Source organism: Tenrec ecaudatus, chromosome 1 (genome assembly GCF_050624435.1).
Source record: "Tenrec ecaudatus isolate mTenEca1 chromosome 1, mTenEca1.hap1, whole genome shotgun sequence".
Taxonomy (NCBI): Eukaryota; Metazoa; Chordata; class Mammalia; order Afrosoricida; family Tenrecidae; genus Tenrec; species Tenrec ecaudatus.
Window position 1 is genome coordinate 65,090,981 of NC_134530.1, and position 20,159 is coordinate 65,111,139.

The window sequence follows — 20,159 nt, forward strand, 5'->3', positions numbered from 1 at the left end:
GGTATCTGGTTCCTTTGTGAAATGTTAAGTGGGCTGAAATGGAGCAGCTTTCATCATAATAGTGTGCTTCTCTGAAAATTAGGGATATCCTGTGCTTTTTGTTCCCCAGATGATGAAATAAAGCTTCGTATTTGTTTTTGAAATCAAGTGGCACCACCCAATTCCTTTCACAGCGTAGTGTAAGCGTCCATCATCAAATCAACCGGACAGTCCTGTCAGCTTAGTAACCAGCACAGTCCTTCGTTTGTTGCTCCAAGTTTTCCAAAATCTTTGATAATGATAGGCACCTGTTGAGACCTTTGAGCTGTGTTTGGTGACTTATATTTGTAAGCTGGTTAACTTCAGAGTGGCCATTTCAGTATTCCCGAGAGCCTGCCTGCCTCCCGTTAGACTCTCTTGTTCTTTACCTTTCAAAATAATAGACCTTTATGTTTATTTGTTCCGGAGGCTACTAGTTCACAGTAATTTTCCCTGTAATTGGCTCATTTCCTGCACTCAGTAACCCTGTGAGATTCAATAGGATAGCATTATTAATTCCATTTTACAGATCTGTAAAAAGACACAAAGAGGTTCAGTGACTCATCCTAAGTGGTAGAACCAAGATCCCAATTCTCCTTATCGTTCACTTCTTTGCATGGCTCTTTGTCTTGCAGATCACCTCACCAAGGGTTAAGAGCCACATCAGACACAGTAGGGCAGCTTACAGTGTTTGAGCAATTGCTATATGCCAGACCCTCTGCTTAGTGCTTTTTACCTCCACTATCATTTGATTCCCACAGCAGTGCCGATAGATTATTTGTTAATTTATTTTAGTATGTATAAACAAAGCTCAAAGAATAAGAAGTTTCAGATTTTACTTTAATCTCTTGGCTCCCAAACTCATTATCTTCCCCACATTGTCTCTTGTGGATTAGAACCTAAACCCTACCACTTACTGATTTAGGGCCCAAAGGCAAGTCCTGTCACTTCTCTCAAACACTGCTTTCTTTGAAAGGCTGTTACAAGGGCAAGAAAATGCTTTGCACTGCGCCTGGCACATGCTAAGTGAGCATTTCTTCTTTTCCCTTCTCACAATGAATTAATTCACCTTGGACTCGATTAAGGCGACCATAAGGTAGTTCTGTGGTATGAGGTGGACTAAGTGACTTGAATGAATTGCCGGTGATTGATGGGGAAGGGCTATCTCTGTTACAGATGATCAGTGCAGAAGCCCCTGTGCTCTTTGCCAAGGCAGCCCAGATCTTTATCACGGAGTTGACACTTCGAGCCTGGATTCACACAGAGGATAACAAACGTCGGACACTACAGGTAACACTACAGCCGCTATGTTAGGGGAGCCTGAGACAAGGAACTTCTTTGCGGGCTTCTCATGTGTGGCTCTGGACCATAGGTTCTCAAACTGATTTGCCTTATTTCCCTCTTGGTGAGGGGGGAGGGAGAAATTACTCAGCACCCCCTTGGAAATTAAAAACTTTTGTACTGTAGCCCACAACCTAGGATAATGTGTAGGTATGTGCTTTTGCAGCCCTCTGGGTGGTCCCGGTGCATCTCTCCCTACCCCCAGGGGGTGGTGGCACTTCCTTTGGGAAGCACTGCTCTGGACCAAAGATGGTTATCTTTAGTTGATGTGCAGTTGAAATCGGCCTCCTCTTCCCCTGTTGGGAGGCATACACACACGTACTTTATACCCGTGGCCATAGTAATTCTCCATGGATCTTAAATTTTGTTTCTCTCATAGTTTCCACAGCTCAGCGATTTTTCACTCTGTGAACCCCTCACGATGAACAGAAACACAAGTGTTACAGCATTTGTTTCCACATACAAACTTCTTGTTGGGAGATTCCAGGAAAGGATAACCCCAGGAGAAGTTAGCCGCTCAAGTCAGCTGAACATTGTGGTCTGACTTCATTAGTCTTTCAGTTCTTTGTCTGCCTTTCTGGGGATCCTTTTCTCTTTTTTTCATTTTAATTCATTAAATTGCTATTCACATTGTGCGAAGAATTCTTGATTATTGACTTTGGAAGCCTTTCCCTCTGCAGCCAGACCCAATTCTCAAAAGAGGAAAGTTTCCCTAGGTGTAGGAGGGAGTGTGTGACAGAGAGAAGACCAAAGCCAAATCTCAGATTCAAGTTGATTCTGACTCAGTGACCCTATAGAGCAGCAGTTCTCAACCTTTGGGGATCACACGACCCGCTCACAGGGGTCATCCGATTCATAACAGCAGCAAAATTACAGTGATGAAGTAGCAACTAAAATCATGGTGTGGTTGGGGGTCACCACCACATGAGGACCTGTATGAAAGGGCCTCAGCATGAGGAAGGCTGGGAACCACTGCCCTAGAGACAAGATAGTGATAGTACTTTAACAGCACAACCAAGAAAGTGAATTCTGTTTTCTCTCCAGAATTGAAAATGCATATTATTTTTAGTCATTCACTCTACACATATTTATTGAACACCCTTGATGTTCCAGACCCTGTTCAAGGGATTTGACAAGGGAGTGCACAAAACACAAAAATCCCTGCCTTGGAAACCTTGTATTTTGTTGCAGCTAGACATTATGAACTTAACCTTATGCTGGTTGAAAGTGAATGAAGTCTGAATTTCGAGCAGTGTTTCCCAAACTAGGTGATACCACCCTCCTGACCCGGGGGGTGGGGGGCACTGCAAAAGCAGACGCCTACATTCTGCCCTGGATTATAGGCTGTAGTATAAGTTTTTCATTGGCAAAGGAGCACTGGGTATTTTTTTCAAAGGGGGCAGTAGGGCAAATAAATTAGGGAACCAATGATCTAGCGAAGTCTAATTAAAGGCATCTTCAAGCACAATATAGATTAATAGGTAAAGTAAGCAAAATGTTTGAATGGGATATTAAAAAAAATCCAGTGATGAATAGGCATGTGAAAACCCCCCACAATATCATTACTTGTTTGGGAAACAAGAACCCACTGTGAGCCACTGGCTGTGCCGCCTCCTTTTGCCTGTTGTCCGGTGCCATCGAGTCCGTCTGGACTCCTGGCAACAGTTAAGTGCAGCAGAACACAACACTGCCTAGTCTGGCGCCATGCTCCCCCTGTTGTTGCATTTGAGCCCCATAGAGTGGCAGCCACGGTGTCAAGCTGTTTCCTTAGAAGGTCTTCCTCTTTTTTTGCTGCCCTTTACCAAGCGTGACGTCCTCCGGGGACAGCGCTCCTAAAGAATGTGTCCAAAGTACACGGGACAAGTCTTGCCATCCTTGCTTATAAGGATCGTTCTAGCTGTACTTCCTCCAAGACAGATTTGTTTGTTCTTCGGCCGTCCGTGGTAGATAGCGTATCCTTCGCCAACACCCTCACTTCAGACGAGAAGGACTAGAGCAACAGACTTGGTGGTACCGGAAGCAGAGCAGCTGAAACACATACTTTGTTGGTCAGAATGGAAAGCAGTGTGCTCAACTGTGGAAAACCATATGGCATTTCCGAGTGAAATTACTTAGCCTGTGACCGAGCCATTTCACTCTTTGGTATAAATAGGCAGTCTGTGGGTTGTGAACTTGCCCTTTAATGTTGAGTACATTTGTCTTCACTTTGAAATTATGGTATCAATCCCGGCTTGCAATAAATGTGTCCAATAATTCATTATTGCTGTCACCTTCACTTGCGGCACATAAAGCTTTTATTTAAATTATTGAAACACTTATCAAGCATTTCTTGCATTAGCCAACCAGAAACCAAGTGCAGTGGCATTAATTACGATGCATAGATCAGCCCCACAGGGTTTCCACACCTGTCATCTCTACAGAAACAGCCTGTGGGGTTGGGGCGGTTCCACACACGGACCTTTTGGTTAGCGCTGAGCAGTTAGCCTGCTGTGCTCCCAGGGCTCCTCCTGCACGGAAGTAAAGCTGAAGTAGAGCCATATGCAGCTGCTTTGCCTTGACCTGCAAGTTCTTGTGTGTGTGTGTGTGGGGGGGGGTCTCCATTCTTTATTTCAAGTATTTATGAAATAGCAGTAGGCTCTTCCCCAGGATGCGAGTCCAGACGGCCCTCCAGAAACTTGGACGAGGCTATGCGCACAACTTTTCATGACAGCGAGCAACCCTTTAGCTCCTGCTTGACCGAGAACACAGCTCGGAGTGGCAGCACAGAAATGGAGGCTGTGTGGGGAAGGTTCAGGTACAGCACAAGGGTCCCAAGTGTCTAGGTGGCTACACCCCTGGCTGGGGTCCCATTAGATCAATGTCACTCAACTTCCCGGCCAGCCAAATGCCTGCTGCAAAAAGTCCCAAGTGAAGGATCAGGTTCCTCTGGAAATCATTCCTGTCGGTGGCAAAGCGGTAGGCGCCCCGAAGCCAATCACCCACGTTGTCGGGGATCTCGCATTGACCTGCAAATTCTTAAAGATACACTTAGGAACAGATGTGCATAACCTGGGGACTACCTACACCCAAAAGAAGTGTGGATATACTATATAAGAATATTGCTAGCAACCTCATTTATAATAGCCCAAACCTGGAAACAAACAGTTTAAGTATCCATCATTAAGGGAATATGTAAACAAATCTTGGTGTCTTTGTGAAAAGGATTATTACTCAAAAATAAAAAGAAACTATTAATCCGCACAACATGAATTTCAGAAATAATGTTAAACATGTTAAGCGAAGAGACAAAAATTATACACGATATTACTGTGTCCAGTATGACTGTGGTGAAAGAAATCCGAGTTCTGGTTGCCTCAGATTGGGGTGTATTGATTGGAAAAATGAGAAAAGAACTTTTGATATTTGAAAGCTGTGTAAAGTTTGCATTTATCAAAATTCATTGAACGTCACACTTAGGATGTGTTCATTTTACCGTATGTAAGTATTCAATATTTGTACATACGTTGCCATCATTTTCTAAACATTTACTTTCTACTTGAGTCTGTGGCATATCAGCTCCTCTTTTTGCCCCACTCCTTGTGACCCCTTGATAAATTATGAATTAATATTTTCATGTCTTACACTGACTGCTGTCTCCCTTCCCCTGTGGTTAATTAGCATTTAAAAATTTTTAAACATTTTATTAGGGACTCATACAACTCTTACCATAATCCATACATACATCAATTGTGTAAAGCACATCTATCTGTACATTGATTGCCCTCATCATTCTCAAAGCATTTGCTCTCCACTTAAGCCCTTTGCATCAGTCCTCTTTTTCTTTTCCCCTCCCTCCCCGCTCCCCCTTCCCTCATGAACCCTTGATAATTTATAAATTATTATTTTGTCATATTTTGCCCTGTCCGACATCTCCCTTCACCCCCTTTACTGTTGTCCGTCCCCCAGGGAGGAGGTCACATGTAGATCCTTGTTATCTGACCCTCTTTCCAACCTACTCACCCAGTATCTCCCCTCACACCCCTGGTCCTGAAGGTATTGTCCACCCTGGATTCCCTGTGCCTCCAGCTCCTATCTGCACCAGTGTACATCCTCTGCTCTATCCAGTCTTGCAAGGTAGAATTCGGATCATGGTAGTTGGGGGGGAGGAAGCATCCAGGATCTGGGGGAAAGCTGTATTCTTCATCGGTGCTACATCACACCCTGACTGACTCATCTCCTCCCCTAGACCCCTCTGTGAGGGGATCTCCAGTGGCCAACAAATGGGCCTTGGGTCTCCACTCTGCACTTGGTTTATTAGCATTTTTAAAGGTATAATAAAAAATTGTAGCAGACCAATTCAAGCATAACCGATTTCAAGATATTGTAGAACATTTTGGTATATGTTGAGAAGTTTTATTATTTCTCTCCACACTCCTTCATTCCATCCATAGATGAGCCATTCAGATATGTGAGTCGGTGACATCATCAAGAACGTGACACTGTAGCGTACTCATCTGCAATGAGCCCTGGCAGTGTTAAGATGTGCCTCGCTTCAGTTTGGAGGGTTCATTATCAAGCTGGTGGTTGGCAAGAAGGGTAGACGGTTGTCTTGCATTTCAGTGGCGTGGGGCCATCACAGACACGGGAAGGAAACAACAGAAAATTTCCATCCCCTCCTATTTGGCGTCACGAGTCACCTTCTCTTAGGTTGTAGTGCGCAGTGGTTGCTAAATATTTCTGCTCGTGTGTTGACTTTCCTCCCTGCATTTTAGTATGAAAAGTTTTCAACATAAACAGAGTGGGATTTTACTGCCAACACCTGTATACTACCACTTAGACCCGACCATTAGTGTTTTACTGTACTAGTTTCATCCCCATAGCTACCTAGCCCTTCTTCAGCTGGTAACTCACCTTTTTTTAAGCCTTTCAAAGGCAAACTGCATTTTCTCTACATCAATATTCATGAGATGTCAATATTTTTCCTCTAGATTTAAAATTTTCATACGGGGAAGTACATACATTAAATTTTTTTTCCTCTTTAATAACCGGTTAGTAATTCACAGTATGAAGATTCAAATGTATTCCCTTTTAAAAGAGACACTACCACGATTCCCTCACACATTCAAGATTGAAGGCAGAGTTCCAGAGAGCACGTGTGATAAACAGTGCTTCAAGGCTCACACACTGTGCAGCTCGGTTACGGAGGTCCCCGACCGGCCAGCAGGTGGGAGCAGAAACATGAGGGGCAGTCGGAGGACAGGGGGTCAAGCTTCTTCAGTGTATACACTCAGTCTCCCTCCTTGTGAAGATAATACTGGAGAAACATGATCACGCTTTGCCAGATAATATCCCAAATGTCTACGTAGTGAGTCCTCAACTTGGTCGACTGGACCATCTCAAGTGTTTTTCCTCTGAAGTACATACATTTTTTTAAAAAGTATACACAGTGTGATGGTTTGGGTAGAAATCTCAAAATTTTACTATCGGCAGAAAGCACCACACTTGAAGCAGATTTGACTTCAGTACCATTCGTCAGTTGACTCCTATGATCTTTACAGACCTCTGGCTCTATTCCAGGAGCTTTAGGCATCACATAGCCATGCCTTACTGTGCCAGGTTCACACCGTAGATTTAATTGAGGGCTGGGATCCCAAGATAACCGTGGCTGTGGTGGGAGCTAGCGGATGGAACCACTGAGTAGAAAATGCTACAGAGTTGTTGAATTGGGGTTTCAGCCAAGCAACTCCAAATAGATTCTATTTGTGTCAACCGCAGAAAGCAAATACTGATTTAGGAACCGCAGAGGTCCTAGGATGAGTGATAGCCTAATGATGTTCAACCACCGCATGAGCAGAAACTTGCTGCTAGTTGAGGTAGCCAAAGTTGCACCAATTTCTCCAGAGGATTTGAAGAATTCTGAGACAGGATCAAGAGGGCAGTGGTGACTTGAGAGCCATATTATTCCTCTGATAGAGGCAGAGCATCACATAGCTCTGCTTTTTCATCCATGTCTGTCCCCAGGTCAGAACATCTAAAAAGTTTGGTTGCTAAAGACTCAACCATGTGTATTTACTTTGGTTCTACAGACTTCCTCCTACCTTATTTGTAATGTGGAAGGCATAACGCCTAGTGAACGAGTTTCTCCCAAGGCTAACTTTTTACTCTGCTTGTCTTTGTTAACAGAGGAATGATATCGCCATGGCAATTACAAAATTTGATCAGTTTGACTTTCTCATCGATATTGTTCCAAGAGATGAACTGAAACCTCCAAAGCGTCAGGTGAGCTTGAAAGGCCTGCTGCCCTGCTGCCTGCAGCGCCCCGGTGTACCGGGCCAGCCGTGCTCCTTTCCCTTCCTCTCGTAGCACCAGCCGTTGCTCCTCTGCCTGCTCACTCCTCTTCCCCTGGACCAGACTCATCCTCGACATGCCTTTCTGTTACTCATGGATGGACACTTTTAACTCAGGGCCTCGGAGGTGGCATACAGAGAATGGAAAGGAAATGAAAGAATTTATTTACAAGTAGTGTGGAAAGCACATGTCAAGATATCCCAGGAAATCAGAGACAATCTGACAGGGGGAACTTCGTTCCCAGCAAGTGACTGTATACACTCGAGTATAAGCTGACCCGAATTTTACCACAAAAACTGCATAAGAAGTGTGCTCAAACCCGGCTTATTCTCGAGCATATACGGCATGCATTTGAGGATTTTGAGAACCTCCTCCTCTGTGTGCACCATGGTGTTTGCGGAGAATGGGCTTTTGCTTTTGCTTCTGCGGGTTACATGGTGTCCTAACTGCGCATTAGCTTTACCTGTGAGGGTGTACAGAGCACCGGTGCCCAGGCTCCACCCTACACCTTCTGGGTCTGAACCTGTAAGGAGAACTATTGTCAGCCATTTTTTGAATTTTTCATATGATTTTTTTAAGTGTGCAACCAAAATTGAGGACTGCCACTTAAACAGCTTTCTAAGCAATAATAAGAACAAATAGCGTGTCGGTTTTTCTCCCTCTCTTCTCCAAAGGTCAGACTGATGGAGCCAGCACCTTGCCTCCCATAGCTCTTAATTGAAATGGTAACAGACCCCTGCCTGCCCTTTTCCTCTTGAGCTTGTTATAGGCATCCAGATTGTATGATGAGCTGTGTTAGGAACGTGGGGAATTGTGAAAGCACCTGGCAGGAGCAAAGCTGTGCCTTTTAATGCTTGCTGGATTTTGCTAGTATCATAGAAAGTTTTCTTTTTTTAATGAATGATTTTGTAATACATTATCCTTAGAAACACTCGGTGACAACGTTCCCCCATCTGTCCTGTGTCAATAATGAGAAAATATAGACAAAGTGGGCATCCTCAGCGACATCTGTAGCCCTGAGCTTCATGGGGACTGTTGGGTTAGCAAGCCCTCCCTCACCTCCTTCCTAGAGCAGAGTGTACCCCTGGCGTCTCCGTTCTTTCTGGGCAGTCTTTGCTACTGTAAACATCCTTGACTGGAAGCTGTAAGGTGTTCAGAAGAGCTTTCAGTCGGATGTTTACAGCGGCAGGCTGCCACGGTCATCCCTGGCTGCGCACCGGCTTTGAGTCCTCCTCCTGGGGGCTTCCCTCCTCCCTGAGATGCCACTGCGACAAGAGCTCAGACCACTTCTCTTCTTCAGAACGAATGATGCCACACGCCTGTTCCTTGTCTGCATTTGTTTCTTCTTTTCCCTTCCTCTCCCAAAGTAGAACAGTGCAGTTGTGCACACTCTCGGCGGGCACACTCCTACCTGTCCTTTGTGGGCTCCCTGCGGAATAGACAGCCTGGAGAGAAGGGCCCTGCCCTGTCCACTCCTCCAAAGACCCCAGTGCTGCTGGCTGAGTGTCGGGCAGTGCCGCATTCTATCTGATCTATCTCCTTTTCAAGTGTGGCCGGCTGAAGCAGCTCCTTGCTTCCTGGGGTCGGTTCTTTGTAGGTGTTCAAGCCATTGATTGGTGTCCTACTTGGGACAGCCTTTGAAAAGTTGAGATTTCTGAAAGCTGGCCTGAAATTCCAAGATAGCATTTTAATTCTCTGTAGATGTGAAGTTGTCCCCCGGTCCAAATTGGCTAGCACTCCGTAAGTCCTCTAAAAGCGCCTACTCTCCAAAAGGCACCCTTTGCTTGCTACCACAGCGAATGCATTTTCCCCAGTGTGGGGGCTGGCTTCATGACATGGTTGTGCTGGCCTGAAGATGTGATGAGCCTCATCCTTCTCGGCCATGGTTTGTCTGCCTCCACTTCTGAAAAGACAAGAGTAAGCCACCTGGGTGGGGAGACCCCTGCTAAAGCTGGACAGGGACCCCACTCTGGATTGACCAGTCATTCTAGGCTTGTTCTGTCACTTGGGATGATGGCCCACAAGGATGCTGGGGAAAGGACCGTATCAGAAGCACTGAGATGTGGGTTTAAGGCACTTGCTTTCTTTGAGTATGCTCAGGGTAGAAGGAAAGACCATGAAAGCAGAAGGTGGCTGTGGCCTGACTTCTGCCCCACTAAAGCTATGAGTTGAAAGTTCCTGCCCATTGAAGTACATTATCTCTGCACCCATTTCATTGAACCAAGCATAATCATTTCTTTGCTGGCTTGATCTCCATTGGCAGAATCAGTCTTCATGATGCAGAAGAACTTTAAACACACATTCCATTCTAGTGATTTCAGAACAGTCATTCCTTGTCCCAACATTACAAACCTCTTCTTGATCCTCATACACTGTCCTGTACTCTAGTTCTAAGGTACCGACTGCCAGGTCCCCATAGTAGGGTTGAGGAGGAAGAATAGGAGAAACTCTTTATTGGTTCTCACAGCTTGTGACACATCATCTGGAAGGGGTGGGGTATTTGAAGGGTTTGGTTTTTGTCTGACAAAATAACCACATTCATTTCCAGACCAGCTTGAGTCAGGGGACACGGGACAGAACAATACCTGATCAGGCCAGTGTCACCTCACCCCCAGAATTCTTGCAAGTTGATTCGGGGGTTCTCATCCCTCTAGACTTGCTCCTCACCCAAGAGTTTTTCTGAGTTAAGTCTAGACTTTAATGATTGATGATTTTATGAAGTGGAAAGGGGAAAAAATCTCAGTGGGAAACTGAAAACTAAACTGATTTCAGCAGCTTTGAAAACGAGCTATCAGCTTCTGTGTTGTAGTACAGGAGGAAACCAATATTTTGTCTTTGTCTCATCCAAGAGTTCGTTGATAGGCCCACCTTTGTAATGGTGAGAGGGAGCTGACACTGTCACCATTAGGTTGCTCTGGAAACCAAGAGCTAGATGAAAAGGAAGGGGGGGACTGCCTTTACCCTGCCTCCGCTATATTAACATAGAAAGTAGGTTCATGTATGAAGACATGCTTAGATACCCAGGATGTGTCATTGTCTGCTGAGTGGGTAGCCATCAGGGAACCTATCATGTAAAGACCCTGACTTCTCAGAGACCTTGACTTCCAGCTGTCCCAGAGCTAGTATCCTGGGCCTTCAGACCTACGACAAGCAAAAGTATGCCCCGTCCCTGTCGCAGGGGACTTCAGCTTCTCCCCAAACTACAGCTATGGAATCCTAGTGGTTGCAAGAGCATTTAGTGACTCTGTTGTCAGTACCAGCGATTGGGTTTAAGAGAATTTGTCATACTACCAAAAAGTACTTTACAGAAAAACCTCCAATAGTCTGCCCGTCTCTATAATTCCATCTATAAATTAGTAAGCGCTTGCCGCCTATTTACTGGCGAGTGGTAGAGACAGTGGGGAGCAAGAGAGAACTAGGCTTTTCCCACACAGGATCTATATCCTGGAGGGGAAGGCAGTTAATTTGACAGGCAAGTACAAAAAACGCATGATGGCATGCGCATAGGTGTTGCGGAAACAATGATGGGGGTGCCCAGCCAGTGTATCACCTCTGTACCTCTGTGAATGCCATTTTGCAGGGCTCTGAGGCAGCCCATGGTGTCCCCTGCCTTGAGGAAGTGCCTGTCTTCTTTTCTGAAAGCATTGTTCACCAAGGACGTAAATAAACTTGGCTAACGTTTTTATTCAGATGCCAGCCCAAGTGGTTGTATGTTTTTGTTGTTTTTGTTGCCCCAGGAAGAGGCACCATGTGTCACAGGTCACTCCGGAGCAGACCCCAATTTCTTTGTCAGTGGACATGAGCTGGCCAGTCCCAGACCCTCCTGGCTGTCACCATGTTGTAGTGTGTGTAAACATCCTACACTCTCAGCTGTGCGCTCAAGGTGGCTGGGAGAGGGGTGTTTACTCCTGCTGCCGTGGAAATCGTCTGCTGGAGAAGGAGCTGCCTCTTCGCCCACAGATGGCAGCATGCGACCTCCCTAGTCAGCCAAAGCAGCACCCAGAGCGCACTGCCCGTCAGGCCCCTGGGTTGCACTTCAGTAGCTGAGTACGACCAGAACCAGATGGCCCTCAGTGACCAGAGTCTGCCGTGTGCTGTGAAAAGCTGGGCCCTTGTCTACTAGTGCTCTTGATCCTAACACCTGCCCCTGGAAAACTTGCCCTTCTCTCCCCCTCCCCACCCTCACGGAGGGCTCTGTCCTTCCTGACACGGAGGGAAGAAGGAACGGCCAGCACCGTCGAGAGCCGTGCTACGCGGGAGCATCTTCCCAGAGCTTGCTGTTCGCTCTGTGCTCAGGCCATGGGCCTTGACAGCATTGACTGACAGCTCGGCTGGCGCATGGTTCTTAGTTATGATCATTGTTTGCCCGTTCGCAATGAGCGATTACTCTGTGCTTCAGAAAATGGGCTGTATGTTTTGTGAAGCCTATGGAATCTGTTATTTTTAGTTTGATTTAGCACAACTGGTCTCTTCAAATTCCACTTTCCCTTGGCTTCAAATGTGGAGAGCTCAGCATCCAGCAGGCTACTGCACAGATCCTGTTTGGGGAAAGAGTGGAAATTCACTGCGCGGCTGCTGAGTCGGTGCTTTTCCTCTCACCTGTCTTTCCTTCCACCCCACAGGAGGAGGTACGCCAGTCTGTGACTCCTGCTGAGCCTGTCCAGTACTACTTCACGCTGGCTCAGCAGCCCACCGCCGTTCAAGTGCAGGGCCAGCAGCAAGGCCAGCAGACCACCAGCTCCACCACTACCATCCAGCCTGGGCAGATCATCATTGCTCAGCCTCAGCAAGGCCAGGTCTGTGAGCTGCTAGGGATGCCCACCCAGCAAGGCCATGCTGCGCTGTGGAGTGTGGCCAGCTGGATTGGGGCAGAGAGGCCCCCTGGTCATTTTAGAGCCCAGGCTGTGAAATCTGCAAACCCCAGCTCTTCGGCTCAGCTGCTGAGACCCAAGAGTCACCCTCATCTCGCTGGGCCTCAGTTTCTTTGTGACTTAAGTGAGGACAAGGTGTTCTGAGGACAAAGTGTTCTCCAGGATCGGGGAAAATATCTCTCCTCTCTGTGTCTCCCCCAGAATTGGAATGTCTGCCTTTTTAAAAGGGAGCTCAGGCTTTATTGCCAGCTCACTTCCCTCTCCTCACCCCCTGATCCCTGCACCCCCCATATTTATGTTGGGTGACCTCTCACCCTATAGTAGTACCTAGGTTCTTCTCCCAAGAGCGTAACTGAGAGAGCAGTGACGACATACATGTTTGCCTGGGAAACGAGAAGCTCTAGAGAACCCCAGCCTGCACTCTGAATCCAAACTGTTATCTTTCCCTTTTTCACTTAGTTATTTGCCAAATAGATATTGAACACCTCTGGATTAAAATCCTTAGCGTGAATAAAGTAGTCTCTGTTTTCAAAGAACTCACACAAAGATGATATCACCATATGAAAAATGTAAAATAGAACTGGGGCATGGGACATCAATGTGAGTGCATCAGAAGGGGGCACCTAACAAAGATGTAACAGAAGTGGCTGAAGAGCATGCCAAGGAGGGTACCCCAAGGGGGGTAATTTGCGTCCTGGAGGGTGCAATGGGAGTTGATCACGTGAAGGGGAAGGAGCTGTCCCCAGGGGAAGGCCCAGCATGCTCAAAGGCTTGGAGGTGTGGGTGGGCACAGGGAGTGGTGAGAGCGTGCCTTCAGCCCGGGGCAAGGCAGGTCCCATCCGGCACTGCTTTGTGTGTTTGCTGGGTAGGAGTTGGGTTTGATTAGAAGGAAAAAGATGTCTGGGGAGGTGAGTTAAAGTAATAATTGTGATTGTAGGGTTTAATCCTTGCTGTTCATTTATCCAAGTAACAGCATTTACTGGGTGCTTGTTCTGTGCTAGATACTGTGCTAGGCAGGTAAGGACTTCAGCGTGGTCTCAGCCCAAGCCCTGCCTCCAGACGTCCCCTACCCTGGGGAGCCTAAGGGAGTTTCCCAGGGCTAGTGCATTGCCTTTGCAATGGAGGGAGCTGTAATTGCTAACACACTAGCCCTTTCCAGAGCAAACGGATTGTCCTAGGAAGCTCATGGACGCTTGGCCCCTGACAGCAGGGCGCCCCATAACAGGATTTGACAGCTGCCATGCTAACACAAGCCCTCATTTTTCTGAAATGGTTTAGAAATACCTCGGAAATCCTCTTGGGAAAATTGGGTTGATACAGTACAGTGATGAGTTGGCAGCATGCGTTTCTTGTTTGTTTTTTTTTTAAGTCAGCAAGAATTCCATCTTTTCTGTTCACCGCCGGCTCTGCTCAGAGCTGGTAGGGTGTGTAAGGGCAGTGAAGTTAGGCCCCTGGCGTCTCTCAGCTGTTGTGTTCCTTTAGGGTGACCTCACTCTGGACAGCACCTTCCCCAGAACTGTGATCATGGGTATTGCAAGTGCAAATGCCTTTAGCAGGACAGACCATATATGAAAGCAAAATTGGAAAGCAAGTGTATTTCTCAGAAGGAATTCTGTATTTTCTGCTATAAAATTAGAAACTTCTATTCTGAGAGATTTGGGACCTGAGTTGAAAATCCTGGTATGAGAATGACAGAGATGTTCCTTGTCATCTTAGTCCATTGCACGCATTCAACTTAGATCTGTTGGTTGGCTGTTTTTCCCCATTCTCCAGTTGGTAGTGAATTTCTCTGTACCTAGTAATCCTTTGGAGCCTTCTCAGTTGTTCCCAGAACTACTACATTCCCTTCTCTCGTCATTTTAGATGGATAGTTTTAATGTCCAGAGCTCTGTGCTGCCAGAACTTGAGAACATCCAGATAGCAGCATCGATTGAAGCGTCTTTTCACCTTCATTCCAAGTGGGGAGAGAGCATGTCGAGATGGGAGGGGTGGGAGTGCAGGTGTAGCTTTAAAGCAACCCCTCACCTCTGTCCGTGGAAAGAGACTCAGATCAGCAGGGCTTCCTGCTCTAGGGAGGCTGCTAAAGGTCCATCAGGACTTATGCTTTGGAGAGTCGACGGAATGACAGGCCCGTGTGACTGTGCAAGTCCTGATAATCTGTCAGAGGAGCAAGGACTACAACCCACCGAAGTGGTTGAGGCACAGAATTTGCCAAGTCATGTGTGTTAGACGGAAAGTCCTTATAGCTCGGCCTCCTGGTTCTAGAGCGTTAAATTCTCTAGCTGGCCTCACTTAGAGGCCAGCTAGTGTGTGGCCTAGGAGAGCACATCTTTCCTGTGGGAGCTGTGTGGGGCAGAACAGCACCTGACTGGAGGGGTAGGCCTTGGGGTGCCCCAGGAGCTTGCTTTTCTTCCGGGCCTTGCATACCAGAGGAAGAAGGAGAGGGGCCCTCAGCTTAGGGTTAGTCAGTATCGACCCCACTTCCCAACTAGTTTGGCCTTCCAAACTCACTTCCTCCACACTTGACTTTGATTATTTCTCAAGCCAAGGAGCACAGCTGCTTTCAAGTGTTTTGCACCATGTAAGCCTTGCCACCTTGAAGGCTTTGTGAAAAGTTGTGGTACTTACAGGTCTAAAGATTGTGTATTTGGGGCCTAAGCAAATAGTCTCTACTGTTGCCTGTAAATCTGATGGGCGTTTCTTTCTCGTGTTTTATTTTGAAGAGTGACTAGCAGCAGTGCTCTAAGCCTGCAGGACTATGGAGGTTAAGTAGTGTTTGTAGTGTTCAGATGAGTTCAGGCATTAATGGAGGGGGTTTGCTTTCAGGAATACCAATCCCAGCTCATTATTAATCCTTGGGTCATTCTACTAACTCTGAGCTCACCAGCCTTCTCATGACTTCCTTCTAGAGTACGCCCGTGACGATGCAGGTTGGAGAAGGCCAACAGGTGCAGATTGTCCAGGCGCAGCCACAAGGCCAAACCCAGCAGGCCCAGAGCAGCACTGGGCAGACCATGCAGGTGATGCAGCAGATCATCACGAACACAGGGGAGATCCAGCAGATCCCGGTAAGCCTGGCCCAGGGCCTGCACTGCCACTGCAAGGTTCTGTGTACACAGAGGGGTTTTTCCTTCCCTCCTTCTTCCCTCCTCCTAGTCTCTATTCCCGTGACGCCCAGATGGCCAGCTTCACTCTGCTTACTCCCCATTTTCTTTACTGAGCTCAGCGTGGTGGGGCAGCTCCTCTTGGCCTCTTCTTGGCCTCCCCAGAGCAGCTGCTGTGACCCCTTTCTCAAGCCAAGGCCCAAAGGTCCTGTGAGGCAGCCCCATCTTTGGATTTGTGGAGACTAAGAGGGAGGTGTCTAGGGAAGACCATAAATACACTTGTTGCATATTCATGAGTCAATTCCCAGTGGAGCCTGCAGTAAAGTATATTTTTGGCTTTCCTTTAACTTATCCATTCCTTCACTGTGTACTGCTGCTTCCTGTATGCCTTGAGGGATTTAATTTCTTAGATTTGTTGGCTTTTCCACTTGTACTTGTTCTTTTGTAAAGAATGTCCTTGCCTTAACACTTGCAGTCTGTACATTGGTCACTTTGCCACCAAAAATGTGGCGACAGAGAGACACGAGCAGTCCTGTTTCTCGTTCCTTCCTCTTTCCACTGTAAATGAGATAGAGGCAAGTCTAGAAACTCACTTGAACTTGGCTTACCATTTCCTGTTGGACAAAATCTCAGAAGGACCATCCTCAGCCCTGCCTGAGAGGCTCTTGTGCTCGTTCCGTTAACACAGGAAGTGGGCCAAGAGAGACGCCTTGCTCCCACTCAGACTCTTGCACGAGCCACCCCCAACTGCAGGTGACCAGACTGCTCTGCCTCATTGTTTGAGCCACCACCAAACTCAAGGGCTCTCTCTGAACTCATGCTTACTTTTCCTTGTGAAGGCACCGAGACGAGGGAATTTAGGCCAAAAATGAGTTCCCACAGTGCAGTGACTTTCAGTACATGTGTTTGAACCCTCTGGTGCAGAGTTTGCCCAGAGCATGTGCTGCAGGACTCATGCCCTTGTCCCCTGCTCTCCAGACAGCTCTCAGGGCACTGCCCATGTTGTTGGTCAGCTTCGGAAGGACACTGGCTTCCCTGGGGCTGTGAGAAGCCTAACCAGAGCCTACAATAAGAGGCTCTGGCATTTGCTAAGAATGGCTTGGCATCATTTGACTGTTTCTCATTCACGTGTAGGGGTTTTTGAAAAGAACTCAGAGAATGTAAAACCTTGCAGTTCTCAGGACACCACCTGGGATGAGGCTTCACTCTCATCTTGGACCCTTGGCTAGATTTCTGGTGACTTTTAGGACCAGCCACTGTCACTGCTGGCAGATGAGATTTCCCATGCCTGTACCCAGCTACTTTCTTTCCCACGAGAAGCTCAGCATTGCTGCCTGGAAGTGCATTGTGGGATTTAGGTTGGGAATTTGGATTTGGGACCACAACTTCTGTGTAGCTCCTCTTACTGTGGCCTCAGGAGTGAGATGGCTGCTGGTCACAGTGCTCTTGCCCTCTGTCCTCTGATGCAGATGCTTACTAGACTCAGAACACACACACACAGCCTCAAATAGACAATTCTGGAAGGGTCTAGCACAAACTTCAGAGCTAGTTCAGATCATCTTTGAGGTCTCACATTTCAGAGACGCGGCTTAGTTTCACATGCAGAGGTGCAGCTTTATCCAGTCTGAGTTTTCCTCTGGAAAGTAAAACAACTGGCTGCTGGGAAGCTTGTTCTTGGAGGGGGCAAGCAGTCCAGGCAGGCAGGCAGACCTCATCTGCTTGCTTGTGTTCCTGGAGCCTCTCTCAGGCCCAGTCGTGGGTGTGGGTGCCTGCCCCCCCTCCTCTCTGTGGTGTCCTACTCTCACATTGTGCAGCTTGGGCCCCTCTTCATCCCCAGGCTGGAGCATGGATACTTTCATGGTACACGGAACCATGGAGAGCTGCCTTAAGGCTTTTAGCACACAATTAAATGCAACACGTGGTATTATTGTATTACCTGAGACTTAATTGTAAGCTTGAGGGACTCTAAAGGCATTTCTGTTGCTGTGGTTGCCCATGATGGGCTTTTCTGGGGAAGGCTATTGATTCAGCCTCCTTCCCCTGGGAGGTGTTTGGCCAGAACTTGTGCTGAACACCAAGGACCCTAAAAGGCCCACAGACCCCATTGGCCCTGGCCCCTGGGGACAGCCAGCCAGAGTACAGCCAAGCAGCTTTTTCTTCCATGATAAGCAGCTTGGGTGAAGTGGGGAAGTGGCTGCCTGTTTTGGGCCCCTGGCCCAAAGGTCTTCTCAGAACCGGATGGGCGATAGATAGGTCAGCCCTGGAGGTGGGGTGAGGCAGGGGAGAGGTGGAGATGAAAGGAAAGAACTCACACTTCAGGTGCAGCCATTGGACCGTGTCGGACAGTCTCTGGGCCCCGGTGAGTGAGGAGGATGAGCCCCTGCTGCTCTCGTGTGGATGACAAGTCCTCTGGAATCTGTTCCGGCTTGTGGGGGGATGTGGTGCTTTTGTTTATTGCTCCCTCTGTCCCAGATGACATTTGCTCTTCTTCCCGACAGTTCTATTAGCATATGATTCACATATTGTACAATAGAATCGTTCAGTCGTTCAGTCATATCAAGGGGAATCACCACCACATCTATCCTAGAGCATCCACACACCCGTCCCCCCATGGTTAAATCACCTTTAAAATGAGATGCGCGATTACGATCAGTTCTAGTGCTCCCTGCCTTCCCCACTTCATTATTCCCGAAATCCCCTTTCCGTCCCTTCCTATCACCACCCACTGCCCCTGCATTCCCTGAACCACCTTGTTTCAGTTACTATCGTTATATATCCGCTTCACAGCTGGGGGAAACAACAGAAAACAATGAGAAACAAATTGCACTAAGGTGGTAAGGATAAGACCGTATTAGTAAGAAGACAAAAATACAAATAATGCGTGAGAAGGAGAAGACCCCCTTCAACATTCAGAAACAGGGAAGGAATTTCTGGCATGGAACGGCTAAGAGATACTTGCACCCAGAACAAATCCAGGTCATGTCTATAGCATGTCGTCAACTGGCCAAGTATCGAGTATGATCCAGCATAATCAAGATTACAGTGATCTCTGCCCGATAGTAAGGCTGTTTGAAACTCTTGCCTTTGGCTCGAGTGGGTCTGTCAGCTGCTCGTCTGATCGATACTCCACAGATGGGTTTTGGGTTCCCACTGTCCTCCATAGTCTTCTACATATTGAGTGTTTATAAAAATGACACTTCTTTAGGTATATTTCTTTGGAGGGCTTGGGTAGTGGTGGGCAACCAGTCACTGGCCATGCTTGCAGTGGCACTCAAATCTCCTGTGGTCTCTCTCTCCCCTGCGCCCTCAGGTGCAGCTGAATGCTGGCCAGTTGCAGTACATCCGCTTAGCCCAGCCTGTGTCAGGCACCCAGGTGGTGCAGGGACAGATCCAGACACTTGCCACCAATGCCCAACAGGTAGGTGTCAGCAGGAGCTGATTTCTCTCTGGAGAGGGGGACTGAACCTACAGAGCTCTCAACCACCACCTCCTTTAGCAAGGACTGCCTTCACGTCTGAGGGGTGGGCCATCGAGCATTGGATTCAAAGAGCTGCTGTTTCTGTCTGCTCTCAGGGTAGACCTTGCAGATTCTGGAAGAAAGCCTGGGCGTGGGGTGGAGGATGCCTGTCTGACTGCAGCAGTTCTCAACCTGTGGGTTGCAACCCCTTTGGGAGTCTAACGACCCTTTCACAGGGGTTGCCCAATTCATAACAGTAGCAAAATTACAGTTATGAAGTAGCAACAAAAATAATTTTTTGGGTGGGGGTCACCACAGCATGAGGAACTGTATGAAAGGGTCGAGGCATTAGGAAGTTTGAGAACCACTGGGCTGGGGGAAGCCTTTTGACAGGCTACCTGATGGTCAGGTTGCGCTTCCATCTTTCAGCCTGACTGGTTGTTGTGTCCACCTTCGGGGCCCTGGGAGGTGGAGAATTCCCCCTGCCCTGTCCTGCAGCCTGGGTCAGACTCCTTGCACTGCCATCTGTTGTGCCCTAAGCTATTCCAGGCTGCGAGTCACAGATGCGGAACGCTGCCTCCCTGGGATCGAGGGGGCCGGGGCCATGGACCTTGGGTGTGCTTTGCAGAGGGGGATGCTGGTCAAGGGGAGGCATTGTTAATGGATTCATCTGCCTCAGACCCCAAAACGCAGCAATCGTTTAAGAGCTGGACCTGTCTGGCCCCGTTGCTTCTCTGGTGATGTATCTATTGACAGTGGTGACAGAGCTGAGTGTGTACAGCTAGTCTCCAAAGATCTTATTTGGGAAACGTGAGCGGTGAGCCAAAGTAAGACTTTGGCATTTCATACAGTCTCTGGGATCATTATAAAGGCCCTTTCCAAACCCACTTCCTGGCTTGTCTGAGGACTGGGGCTTTTCCATAGTTTCCTTGGGGCTCACTGACACAAATTGAGATCCCTGAGGGCATTCCATAACAACCTTGTGTTCTTCCCTGGGATCTAGAACCCTTGTGTGGCACGGTGGGGGCGGGGAGTAGGGGC

The 20,159-nt window shown here is 47.7% G+C and overlaps 1 protein-coding gene across 5 annotated transcripts in view; it reads left to right on the plus strand.

Annotated features, from left to right (window-relative positions):
• The window catches only part of NFYC (nuclear transcription factor Y subunit gamma), an 82,018-nt gene that overhangs the window by 58,376 nt on the left and 3,483 nt on the right, over positions 1–20,159 (plus strand). For all 5 annotated transcript variants that reach the window (XM_075554546.1, XM_075554557.1, XM_075554574.1 and 2 more), the window contains 5 exons: positions 1,195–1,308; positions 7,522–7,617; positions 12,309–12,482; positions 15,467–15,625; positions 18,972–19,079. In XM_075554546.1, coding sequence (XP_075410661.1) covers positions 1,195–1,308; positions 7,522–7,617; positions 12,309–12,482; positions 15,467–15,625; positions 18,972–19,079 — 651 coding nt within the window. The remainder of the gene's footprint in view (positions 1–1,194; positions 1,309–7,521; positions 7,618–12,308; positions 12,483–15,466; positions 15,626–18,971; positions 19,080–20,159) is intronic.